Raw genomic sequence first — 14,058 nt, forward strand, 5'->3', positions numbered from 1 at the left:
GAGTACATACACAGAAATTAAGAAATTAGAACAAAGAACCAACTTCAGAGAGTAAGATCATGTAAGTGGACTGCAAGTTTGAGGTATCAATGGCACATTCAGATGTACCATTTTATCAAGTAGATAGAAATGACTGAAACTTAAAGAGAGGCTAGATAAAAGACCTGGGCATCTTCTGCATGTGGTAACTGGTGAATGTCTAGGAGTGGGTGAGGTTGTCAAGAAAGCAAGTATAGAAAGGAAAGAAAAATGAGAATAGAATATAGTTTATTATTCTGTCTAGAAGACAGAAGAAAGATGCCAGTTAAGAAGAAAAGTGGTCAGGATTTTAAGAAGAGACTCCAAACTGAGCAGCATGTCAATAATTAGGAAAGAGACAATTTCAGAATGGGAGTGGAAATTGTGACCAACACAGCCAAATCCTGGAGAGAAAAACAGATGCAGACTTTTATTTGGTACTTAACAAGTTATCAGAGACTTTTACAAAAGAAATTTCAAGACGTACAAGAGGTTCAGAAGGCAGAGAATCAGGAAAGCAATAAAATATAAGCCACTCTGTCCGAGAGTTTGGCATTGACAGGACAGAGAGAGTGAAGATTTTATTGGGAGGAGGGATTATTTCTATGGTATACCTGGGAGCAGAAAGAGGAAATGAATTTCCACATACTCTATGTCAGTAATGAAACAATGTGTCTTATTATAAAATTAACATAGCCATCTTAAATAGGCACGAGGGATCTTTTTGGGGTGATGGAAATATTCTAAAACTGAATGTGGTAATATTGTTGCACAGCTCAGTAAATTTACAAAAATAGTTTAGTTGTACACTTAAAATGCTTGAATTTTGTGTGAATTATATCTCAACAAATCTGTTTTAAAAAGTAATAATACCATATTATAGGCACTTTGGAAAACAAATAGAGAAAAGGAAAATAACCAATGTCCTATTTTTCTAATATAAGTATTATTTTTTTCCTGTGTTTGTTTTGAGTCTTTCATTTATTTTCTAACATTATTATAATTATGAAATATACATATTGTTTCCTGCTTTTTGATAGACGTTTCATAATACAGCACAGTATTCATAACACTAATTGTTCATAAATGCATAGTTTTACATTGAGATGAGATACTTAATGATTCTGATATTCTTTGAAATCAGACTTACCAAAATAAGTCATATAAATATTGTTTTAAGAACTGATGTGAATTCGGCTGGGCACGGTGGCTCACATCTGTAATCCCAGCATTTTGGGAGGCCAAGGCAGGTGGATCATCTCAGGTCAGGAGTTTGAGACCAGCCTGGCCAACATGGCGAAACCCCTTCTCTTCTAAAAAAGTACAAAAATTTGCCGGGTGTGGTGGCAGGAGCCTGTTAACCCTTGGGAGGCTGAGGCAGGAGAATCGCTTGTTTTTTGTTGTTGTTGTTGTTTTTTGTTTTGTTTTGTTTTTGAGATGGAGTTTTGCTCTTGTTGCCCAGGCTAGAGTACGATGGTGTGATCTCGGCTCACTGCAACCTCTGCCTCCCGGGTTCAAGTGATTCTCCTGCCTCAGCCTCCCGTGTAGCTGGGGTTACAGGCATGCACCACCACACCTGGCTAATTTTGTATTTTTAGTAGAGATGGGGTTTCTCCATGTTGGTCAGGCTAGTCTTGAACTCCTGACCTCAGGTGATCCACCCGCCTCGGTGTCCCAAAGTGCTGGGATTACAGGCATGAGCCACTGCACCCAGCTGGAGAATTGCTTGAACCCAGGAGGCGGAGGTTGCAGTGAGCTGAGATCGTACCACTGCACTCCAACCTGGGTGACAGAGTAAGACTCCACCTCAAAAAAAAAAAAAGCTGGTGTGAATTAAATAGTATATATGAAGTGATTAATTTTGATGAGGAGAATCCATTTAAAGAAAGTAGGGAAAGAGAAGATGTATGAAGACACTGAGGGGATAGTCTGAGTTGGTCAAAAGGGAAATTAAGGTCATTTTCTCTGAGTAGTTAAAATTTTCTCCCATGATGTGATATGATGATGTGATTCTCCAGTGAGTGATGAGAGTCAAATGGAAACTCGAAGATGGGGGAAGGCTTGGAATTGCTTTTTGGGAACCACAAGAGGAAGTTTTAAGAAAAGAGGGAAAAAAGTATAATGTGCAGACTACAAAATAATATAGCACCACAGAAAGTTTACTACATGGTTCTAGGATGCACAGCCACAAAAGGAGAAAGCCAGCTCTGAGGGGTTCCCAGACGAGGGACTAGAATTATGCATGAAACACAGGACGTGATGACAAGAGATTCTGTGACACTGGCAAAGAGCGCTGATCCTGACTGTGGTGTCCAAATGATTAGCTGAGCAAGATCAGGAGACCCTGGGGTACAGGAAGAGATTTTGTAGGAGGCTGTGGTCAAAACAGGGAGTCTTGAAAATTCAAGGTTCAAGTTTAGCAGGACTATTTAGGTATTTATTTCAAGTTAATTGTCAGTCAGGTCATGTCAAGACTTTGAACACTGGCTTCTGTGAGAAATCCAGATGTGACAGTACTTGAATCAGTCTCAACTGTTCACACTTTCCTTAGTTGCTGGTGTCATTTTTCTCTCTCACTATATGAGTTATAATTGCATTTTCATCTTACATGTTCATTGCTTAAATGTGCTTTTATTATAATACACTTAATGTTTTTGCAAACATAAGATACACAGTGTTTTTGAAATGGATAAAAACTTCCACTCACATGGGCTCATGATTACCTCTATTTATTAAAATAATTAATATTCTTTTCTTATATCTAGATTGTGAAAGATGCATACCAAGAAAAGACAGCCACAGTTTATCCTGAACCGCAAAACAAAGAAGCATTTGTCCGCTCCCAGATGTATAGTACTGATTATGACCAGATTCTACCTGATTGTTATTCTTGGCCTGAAGAGGTCCAGAAAATACAGACCAAAGTTGACCAGTAGGATAATAGCAAACATTTCTAACTCTATTAATGAGGTCTTTAAACCTTTCATAATTTTTAAAGGTTGGAATCTTTTATAATGATTCATAAAATACTTAGATTAAGATTTTACTTTAACAGTCTAAAAATAGATAGAAGAATATCGATATAAATTGGGATAAACATCACATGAGACAATTTTGCTTCACTTTGCCTTCTGGTTATTTACGGTTTCTGTCTGAATTATTGTGCCTACATTCTCTTTAAAAGCTGTTGTACCTACTACTGAGAAACTCATCATTTTTATACAGGACACTAATGGGAAGACCAAAATTAGTAATAAATTGACATAACCAACATTAAAACCCATAATTATTTTGTTGACCATTTTGTTAAAATCTACTTTTCAAAAAAAAAAAAAAAAGCTAGAAATGAATCTAGGCATAGGTGAACTTTTGCTAAGCAGAAATAACACTACTTTGTTGCCTGGAGAAAGATAACTTCTCAAGTATTTTTATTCCAGTCCTAGATCATATATGTTCCATTTGTGCAACCGAATTCTAACAGTTCTAAGAGAAAGATCACTGCTGTTTACAATGCCTTGTGCAGCCTTAGATTTTAATATTATTTTGTCATTGTTACATCTCATAGAGTAAAGCTCTTATTACCTTGATCCTGAGTCAGAAATCCCACCTGAAAGCACCTTTTTTTCCCCTTGATCAAACATCCCATCCTTCAGCTACCATACCGTTACTACAGGGACTCTGTGGACTGCAGCCCCTGTCCAGAGGTTGGCACCTTCAGTTCAGCACAGCCTGAGCAGTGAGAAGGTCTGAAAGGAGAGTATATAGTTAAGATCCTTGAGAAAGGGCTGCCTGAGGAACTGACCTCTTAAAGATCTCAGGATCTTTAAGACGACAAGTTAGGTTCCTACTGGAGTTACCTGCCAGAATGGCCTCTTAATTAACTCAGGTAATTAAGAGCTAACTGTGTTATAATCACCTCGCTTTCCCCTGAATTTGGAGAAAGTATTATAATTAAGTTCCCAGTATCAGAAATGTCCTTACATAAGATTAAAATATCTTGATGACTAATACCATTCTATGAGAAAGAGTAGTTATATGCCCAGATTGTATTAATTTACTTTAGAAACTAATGTTTGAAGTAATGGAAAAAATTTTAAATTATAAAGCTAAGGTGCAATAACATTTGCTACTTATTTATAGAATTATTTGAAGAATTTTGTTTTTGAAGTAATGCTTTAAGGAGTATAAGATGTTCAAGATAAATTATACTATAAATGATTTTATTGAAAGTTGAAGGTTACACAAATTGTTTTAGGTATGAGCAGAAGAGGTTAAGGTATTTCTAAAGGTAACATATGGTCAAGAGTTTCCTCAAAATAGTTATTTAGAGAAGAATCAGAATGTCTATGTATTTTTTGTCTGTTTCTATGTTGTCTTATAGCTCTAACTAAATGTGTTTACCTTTGCAAAAGATTTATTAAAGCATAGAAAAGGTGAATGAATAAAAATATAAAATAATGGTCCTTTTTCTTAAAATGTTACATTGTAATGCTGGGTCTTGGGGTCATATGATTATGTATGATGAATTTCTAAAATATTCTAATAACTGCTAATTTCAGTACAAACATCATTCATTTAAAACATATGTGGCTGGGCACGGTGGCTCATGCCTATAATCCTGGCACTTTGGGAGGCTGAGACAGGCAGATCACCTGAGGTCAGGAGTTCAAGACTAGCCTGGCCAACATGGTGAAACCCTATCTCTACTAAAAACTACAAAAATTAGCTGGGCTTGGTGGCTCATGCCTGTAATCCCAGCTACTTGGGAGGCTGAGGCACGAGAATCACTTGAACTGGACGTTGCAGTCAACCAAGATCATGCCACTGCACTCCAGCCTGGGGGACAGAGTAAGACTCTGTTTCAGAAAAAAAAAAAAAAAAAAAAAAAATATGTATATATATATATATATATATATATGTAATCACATATTCTGGACACTGGGATGTGTGAGCTACTTCCTTGTCCTCAGGGAAAGATAATGAAATAAGCATTAGATAGTTACTTACTAGGTGTCAAGTATCCCACATACATTATTTTAATGTAGTCCCCTCACTTTCCTTATGAAGTTGATATTTTAAGTAACTTGCCAAGTCCACAGAACTAATAAATGAAGAAAGTAAGCTTTACATCCATGTTCATCTTTCTTTATAGTTTTTTCTCCTTTCCGTAGGCTACAGTCTAAGAACAGCCCTGTCCCATGTGTAATTTTAAATTTTGTAGTAGCGTCATTAAAAAAAAGACACAGGTGGAATTCATGGTAATAATATATTTTGTTTAAACCAATATATCCAACATATTATCACTTCAACATGTAATCAACATAAAATTATTAAGATAGTTTATTTTGTTCATACTGTCTTCAAAATCCAGCATATATTTTACACTTACATTTTAATTCAGTTCAGACTAGCCACAGGTCTCAGTAGCCACATCTGGCGAGTGCAGTGTTTGGACAGTGCAGGTTTAGAAGAGATGGTTATATACCAATAGCTGTAAGACTGCATCTCCATGAGAGAAGTGAAGTAGAAGTCTGAGGGAAATGGTTACTCAAAAATATTTTGGTAAATAATGCCTCAATAAAGTAGATAAAAAACTAATTTGTGCCAGCCTCTCTTCATAAGCCAGCCATGCATATTAGGAAGGGAGCACAGCCCCAGAACAAGAAAATTATTTAACAATTTTTTATAAAACGCTCACTTTGCTATTAACCAAAGAAATGTAAAATGCTACTGGAGCACACATGGAACAAATAAATTATATAGTGAGAAGGAGATGTCAGGGAAGAGAATATAGTAACATTAATGTTAATAAAATTAGACAAAAAGAAAAATGGAAAAAGATAACTTTATCACAAAAATAGAATATGTAAAGAACTAAATGCACATTCTAAATATAAAAAATAAAATATCTGAAATTAAGAATTCATCAGACAGATGGCTTAACAGCCGACTAGAGGTCATAGAGGAAAGGATTAATGACCTCATAGGCAGGTCATTAGAAATTACCTACTTTTTTTAACTTTTATTTTAGGTTTGGAGTTACATGCAAAGGTTCATTATATAGGCAAACTTGTGTCATGGGGGGTTTGTTGTATGGATTATTTCATCACCCAGGTATTAAGCCTAGTACCCAATAGTTATTTTTTCTGCTCCTCTCCCTCCTCCCACCCTCCACTGTCAAGTAGACCCCAGTGTCTGTTGTTCCCTTCTTTGTGTTCATGAGTTCTTATCCTTTAGCTCCCACTTATAAGTGAAGACATGTGGTATTTGGTTTTCTGTTCCTGTGCTAGTTTGCTAAGGAAAATAGCCTCCAGCTCCATCCATGTTCCCACAAAAGACATGATCTCATTCTTTTTTTATGGCTGCATAGTATTCTATGGAGTTCATATATCACCTTCTCTTTATCTGATCTGGCATTAATGGCATTTAGGTTGATTCCATGTCTTTGGTATCGTGAATAGTGTTGCAGTGAACATTTGTCTGTGTGTGTCTTTATGGTAGATTGATTTATATTCCTCTGAGTATATACCCAGTAATAGGATTACTGGGTTGAATGGTAGTTCTACTTTTAGCTCTTTGAGGAATCTCCGTACTGCTTTCTACAATAGGTGAACTAATTTGCACTCTCACCAACAGTGTGTAAGTGTTCCCTTTTCTCCACAACCTTGCCAACATCTGTTATTTTTTTGACTTTTTAATAATAGCCAGAATGTCATGAAGCCATTCTGACTGGTGTCACAGTGAAATTGTATCTCATTATGGTTTTTGATTTGCATTTCTCTAATGATCAGTGATATTGAGCCTTTTTTCATATGTTTGTTGGCTGCGTGTATGTCTTCTTTTGAAAAGGGTCCGATCATGTCCTTTGCTTGCTTTTTAATAGGGTTGTTTTTTTCTTGTAAATTTGTTTAAGTTCCATATAGATGCTGGATATTAGAACTTTGTCAGATGCATAGTTTGCAAATATTTTCTCCCATTCTGTAGGTTGTCTGTTTACTCTGCTGATAGCTTCTTTTGCTGTGCAGAAGCTAAATTTAATTAGATTGTGTTTGTCAATTTCTGCTTTTGTTGCAGTTGCTTTTGGTGTCTTTGTCATGAAATCTTTGCCTGTTCCTATGTCAAGGTTGGTAATGCCTAGGTTGTCTTCCAGGATTTTCATAGTTTTGGATTTTACATTTAAGTCTTCAATCCACCTTGAGTTGATTTTTGTATATGGTATAAGGAAGGGGTCCAGCTTCAACCTTCTACATATGGCTAGCCAGTTATCCCAACACCATTTATTGAATAAGGAGTCTTTTCTCCATTGCTTGCTTTTGTTAGCTTTGTCAAAGACCAGATGGTCGTAAGTGTGTGGCCTTATTTCTGGGTTCTCTATTCGGTTCCATTGGACTATGTGTCTGTTTTTGTACCAGTACCATGCTGTTTTGGTTACTGTAGCCCTGTGATGTAGTTTGAAGTTGGGTAATGTGATCCCTCCAACTTTATTTTTTTGCTTCGTATTGCCTTGGCCATTCGGGCTCTGTTTTGGTTCCATGTGAATTTTAAAATATTATTTTCTAGTTCTGTCAAGAATGTCATTGGTAGTTTGATCAGAATATTATTGAATCTGTAAATTGCTTTGGATAATATGGTCATTTTAATGCTATTGATTCTTTTGATCTTTGAGCATGGGATGCTTTTCCATTTGTTTTTGTCTTCTCTGATTGCTTTGAGCAGTATTTTTTAGTTCTCCTTGTAGAGATCTTTCACTTCTCTGATTAGCTGTATTCCTAGGTATTGTATTCTTTTTGCAGCAATTGTGAATGGGATTGCATTCCTGATTTGGCTCTCAGCTTGGCTGTTGGTGGTGCATAGGTATGCTCATGATTTTTGTACATTGATTTTGCATCCTGAAACTTGGCTGAAGTTGCTTATCAGCTGAAGGAGCTTTTGGGCCAAGACTATGTGGTTTTCTAGATATAGAATCATGTCCCCTGCAAATAGGGATAGTTTGATTTCCTCTCTTCCTATTTGGATGCCCTTCATTTCCTTCTCTTGCCTGACTGCTTTGGCCAGGACTTCCAGTACTATCTTGAATAGGAGTGGTGAGGGAGAACATCCTTGTCTTGTGCTGGTTTTCAAGAGGAATGCTTCCAGCTTTTGCCTATTCAGTATGATGTTGGCTGTGGGTTTGTCATAGAGGGCTCATATTATTTTGAGGTATGTTCCTTTAATATCTAGTTTACTGAGAGTTTTTAACATGAAGGTATGTTGAGTTATATCGAAAGCCTTTTCTGCACCTGTTGAGATAATCCTATGGTTTTTGTCTAACATAAACAGAAAATTTCCAGATGGAAGCATAAAGAGAGAGCAAGAAAGGAAAAAGAGAGAGAGATGTTGGCTAAAATGAGGTGGTCTAGTATATGTGCTATTGGGTCCTGTAAGGAAAGAAAAGAGATACTGGAGTACAAATATTTGAAGAGATAATGGAAAGGAATTTTCTCAAATTAATGAAAAGCATCAACTGATAGAGTTAGAGCTAGCAAGCCCCAAGTAGGATCAATACAAAGGAAACCATACCTAGGGATATCATAATCAAATTGTATATCAAAAATAAACAGAAAAATCTTAAAAGCAGCCAAATGAAATAGGTATACAATGCCTTCAGAAGTACAGTAAGAATGACAGCCAACTTCTCAGAAGAAAAATGAGATAATAGACATTTTTAATGTGCCAAAAGAATAAAACTTAGCATTCTTTTTTTTTTTTTTTCCAGATGGAGTCTCACTCTGTCGCCCAGGCTGGAGTGCAGTGGCATGATCTCGGCTCACTGCAACCTCCGCCTCCTGGGTTCAAGCAATTCTCCTGCCTCAGCCTCCCAAGTAGCTGGGACTACAGGCACCCGCCACCATGCCTGGCTAATTTTTTTTTTTTTTTTTGTATTTTTAGTAGAGACAGGGTTTCACCGTGTTAGCCAGGATGGTCTTGATCTCCTGACCTAGTGATCCGCCCGCCTCGGCCTCCCAAAGTGCTGGGATTACAGGCATGAGCCACCGTGCCCGGTCTAAAACTTAGCATTCTATACCTAGAGAAAATATCCTTCAGAAATTAAGGCAAATAGAGACATTTCAGACTAATGAAATCTGAGCTAATTCATGGCCTGCAGACCTACACTGCTAGAAATACTAAAGGAAGTTCTTCAGGCTGAGGGAAAATGATCCTAGATGGAAATGTGCATCTGTGGGAAAAAATGAAAAGCACCAGAGAGGGCCGGGCCCGGTGACTCACGCTTGTAATCCTAGCACTTTGGGAGGCCAAGGTGTGCTGATCATGAGGTCAGGAGATTGAGACCATCCTGGCTAACACGGTGAAACCCCCACTAAAAATACCAAAAAAGAAAAAAAAAATTAGCCGGGCATGGTGGCAGGTACCTATCCTCCCAGCTACTTGGGAGGCTGAGGCAGCAGAATTGCTTGAACCCGGGAGGCGGAGGTTGCAGTGAGCCGAGACTGCGCCACTGCACTCCAGCCTGGGCAACAGAGCAAAACTCTGTCTCAAAAAAAAAAGAAAAGCACCAGAAAAGGTGGATGTGTGAGAATATATAATACTATTTTAAAATTCATGTAAGACTATTGACTAATAAAAATAACAATGTATGTGGGGTTTATAAAATATGTAGAAGTAAAATGTATGGCTAGAGTAGGACGAGGGGTGGAAGGGGGATTAATAATGGAAGTATACTACTGTATGTTTTATACATTATTCATGAAGTGGTACATCCATTATAAAAGGAATACTGTAGCAAGTAATATACCACTTCATGAACAATCTAGGAACCTTACAATTTAAAGTGTATTGCAAGAATTCAAGGAATATAGTAATAAATTAAGGAAGAATATTATAACCTCTAAAACACTAAAAATAATACAAAAAAGATATAGTTTAAAAGCTAATAGGCCAGACGCTGTGGCTCACACTTGTGATCCCAACATGCTGGGAGGCCGAGGTGGGTGGATCACCTGAGGTCAGGAGTTCAAGGCCAGCCTGACCAACATGGTGAAACCCCATCTCTACTAAAAATACAAAATTATCTGGGTGTGGTGGCAGGTGCCTGAAATCCCAACTACGTGGGAGGCTGAGACAGGAGAATCGCTTGAACCCAGGAGGTGGTGGTTACAGCAAGCCGAAATCGTACTATTGCACTCCAGCCTGGGCAACAAGAGCGAAACTCTGTCTCAAAAAAAAAAAAAAAAAAAAAAAAGCTAATGGAAGAAATAGAATAATTTTGAAATACTTGATTAATGCAAAAGAAAGATAAAGGAGGAACAAAGAACATAAGAGCTTAACTCCTGGGATAAATATAAAACTAATAGCAAGATGGTAGACATAAACCCAACTTTGTTGGTAATTATGTTAAATGCAAGTGAACTAAACACTCTAATAGCAAAAATTGTCAGATTGGATTTTTTTTAAAGATCCAATTATATGCTGTTTATATATATTTTTTGTTGTTATTATAGAGATGAGGCTTCACTATATTGCCCAGGCTGGTCTCAAGTTCCTGAGGGCAAGTGATCCTCCTGCCTCAGCCTCCCAAACTGCTGGGATTACAGGCATGAGGCACCATGCCCAGCCTACAATTATATGCTGTTTATAAGAGACATACTTTAAATATAATGACACAAAAAGTTTGACAGTAAAAGGATGGCAAAAGATATCTCATACAAAGGGTAAGCCCAAGAAAGCTGCTGTGGCTCTACTACTGTGAGAGAAGCACACTTCAAGGCAAGGCATATTAGCAGAGATAGTGATAAATGGGTCAGTCATTAAAAGACACAATTCCTTCTATGCTTTTAATAAAACAGCTTCAAAATATATGGAAAACAATGGCAGAAATAAATGGTAAAATATACACGTTCACCATAATAGCTGGATATTTTAACTCACCTCTCTTCATAATTGAAAAATAATGACCTGTAAATAATTAAGTCAATTTGTGGCCAGGCACAGTGGCTCACACCTGTAATCCCAGAACTTTGGGAGGTCAGAAGTTCAAGACCAGCCTGGCCAAAGTGGTGGAACCCTGTCTCCACTAAACAACAACAACAACAAAAACAAATTAGTTGGGTATGGTGGCCCAGCCACTCCGGAGGCTGAGCCTGAAGAATCACTTGAACCTGGAAAGCAGAGGTTGTAGTGAGCCGAGATCACACCACTGCACTCCAGCCTGGGTAACAGAGCAAGACTCTGTCTCAGAAAAAAAGAAAAAAAAAATTAAGTCAATTTGTAAAAGAAAAGCAAAGGGGGAATTACGCTACAGATAGTTGCATATACATCAAAGTCATGAGAATATACAGGACAATGGAATGGAACAGGAAACTCACAGGAATATGAGTTACCAAGTGATATAGTTTGGCCGTGTCCCCACCCAAATCTCATCTTGAATTGTAGTTCCCATAATCCCCACATAGCCTGGGAAGGACAGGTGGGAGGTAATTGAATCATGAGAGCAGTTACCTCCATGCCGTTCTCATGACAGTGAGTTCTCACAAGATCTGATGGTTTTATAAGGGGTTTTTCCCCACTTCGCTCTGCACTTCTCCTTGCTGCTGCCATGTGAAGAAGAACATATTTGCTTCCTCCTCCTCCATGATCGTAAGTTTCCTGAGACCTCCCAGCCATGCTGAACTGTGAGTCAATTAAACCTCTTTCCTTTATAAATTACCTAGTCTCGGATATGTCTTTATTAGTAGCGTGAGAACTAATACAGCAAGCTAGCACAAAAATCAATAGATAAAGAACAGAATGCTTGGTAAACGACTGGAAAAACTGGCCCACAACATGGAGAAAATTAAAACTAGAACCCTACCTTACACTATGTGAAAAGGTAGACTCCAGATCGATTAGAGACCTAGGTATGAATGGTAAAAATATAAAGTTAATGAAAATTAATGTAGCAAAATATGTTTGGGACCTTATAAACGCAACTATGAGGTAAAATGGGATATATTATCTAAGGAAGGGAAGGTTTAGGTGGATCAGATGGCTGCTGCCATAAAACAGTGTAAAGGACAAGGAATTCCAGGACTGTGAGTTGGGGTGGCTGCTTCTAGCAGAGATGGATACATAAAGAAAGATAATTTAGGCTTGAGTCTGAAATCCTCAGCTCAAAAATTTTAGAGTGAATTCTCAATCTAAAAACCAGAAAAAGCCCTATGTTTTTGCTAACAAAATATTTTCTCTCTAGTTATAATGCTGAAATAATTGAAAACCAAGATCATACTTAATCTTGCTGGTTGCCAAATTATATTAATACCATGAGTTAAACTGACCTCCTCATTAGGCCTCTTATGTAAAACTTAGAGTATTGACCAAGAAACAGTAGGACCTTGATTTGGAATGGGGAAGGGCATTTGGAGGACTCATAATATCCTAAACTAGGGAGAACAATAGTCCAGGTTTCAGAACTGAAAGTCCTGTGTCCCAGGAAACCCCTCGGTCCCAGGAAAACTGGGATAGTTGTCATGTTCTCCTTTGCTAATCAAAGCAGGAGCTCTTCCTGTCTAAAGAGGTTGTTACTGCCTTGCTAAGAAGATCCTGTAATGACCTCACCTGAGGTAATAATTACCTTGTAAAGGGAAACCAATTGTAAAGGGAGGCCTACGCTCCTCCTCCTTTATTCTCATGATTTCTATACACCTCAAATCAGATTCCAGCATGAGAGGGGCTGCAGTGGCTAGAATTTAAAAGGCAAATCCAGAAGGAGGAGACTTATGGCAAAAACATTCTAGACTTTGCTCATATATATTGGCAAAAACCCAGAGAAGAATGTGTGGGATTCTCAGAACGTTACATTGACAAGGAGAACGTATTTTGGATAGGGCAGAAATGATTGATAGGGTACACTTGCCACAGATTCTGGATTCTGCGTGCTGCCTTGAGCAGCTGGGGGTGATTTGACTTGTTGGTTCAGTTAGTTGAGTGAAACACGAATAATGGTCCACATTAAATGAAATTGAGAATGCAAACATTCCTTAAATAATATAAAGCCATTCAAATATTTACAAAGATACGAATGTTGGAGTGGAATTGTTGTGTGCAATATGACCGTCCTAATCTATTGATCCCCTAAGTCTCCTTGGAGGACCTATCAATGACCCTCCTTTCACTAAGGCCTTGAGAGAAATAACACTGGTGAAGGGAGTACCAGCATCCATGAAAAGCATTTTAGTAATGCTTCTCTTTAAGCTAGGAAGGCTTGGGAAAATGTTATGGTTAAAAGGGGTTCCTGATTTCAATGGAGACATCAGACTCTTGGGGTTGGTACAGGCTTAATAGCATTTAGTAGCAATTAACAACTGGAGACAAGGTGAAAACAGTGATTGTAATAGGAGCAGGCCCAGTGTAATCGAGAGTTCAGCCCACAGAAACCTTGGTTGTGGATAACACGGGGCCTCCTGGCTGAAATGCTGTTCAAAAAATTAATGAGGCAGCGTACATACTAACCAAGAAAAATTGATACCATTGTATAAAACTGATACAGCCATGCCAGTACATACCAGCTATATCCCAGCCTGGTCTAGGACCAAATACATTGGCAACAGTGTACATCCTACTTGATATATAGAACAATAGCAGAAAAGCCTGACTGGAGCCACCAAGATACAGTGTCACCAAATTGCCACAAACAGATGTGAATGAAAGACCCCTAAAGATGCAGAACTCTGTAATTATATCATAAATGTTTCCAAAACCTTCCTTTGAGGCTCCCATTTGCTAAGATAACAATGCGCTGCAGAAAGGAAACTATTAGGCCTTTTGGAGGCCATCTGGGAACAGCTCTGAAAAAATTTCTCAGGTCTCTGAAACCATTGTGGTCTATGGAACAAAGTATATGCTATAGGAATAAACCCATCCCCCACTTATTTTTCCAGTAAAGAGTTATAATTTATTTCTTCATCCTCTGTGGCAATATACCCACATTGGATCCCTGATCCATAAAAAGATGGTTATTCTATCAGGAAGTATGAAGAGATTTGCAGAGATGAGTCCCATCATCAA

At 37.9% G+C, this 14,058-nt stretch overlaps 1 protein-coding gene across 2 annotated transcripts in view; it reads left to right on the top strand.

Annotated features, from left to right (window-relative positions):
- Positions 1–3,301, top strand: part of ME1 (malic enzyme 1) — a 228,281-nt gene extending 224,980 nt beyond the window's left edge. For both annotated transcript variants that reach the window (XM_055274145.2, XM_063637819.1), the window contains one exon: positions 2,784–3,301. In XM_055274145.2, the coding sequence (XP_055130120.1) occupies positions 2,784–2,954 (171 nt within the window). In that variant the 3' untranslated portion in view covers positions 2,955–3,301. The remainder of the gene's footprint in view (positions 1–2,783) is intronic.
- Positions 3,302–14,058: the final 10,757 nt, after the last annotated feature.

Source organism: Symphalangus syndactylus, chromosome 4, assembly GCF_028878055.3.
Source record: "Symphalangus syndactylus isolate Jambi chromosome 4, NHGRI_mSymSyn1-v2.1_pri, whole genome shotgun sequence".
Lineage (NCBI taxonomy): Eukaryota > Metazoa > Chordata > Mammalia > Primates > Hylobatidae > Symphalangus > Symphalangus syndactylus.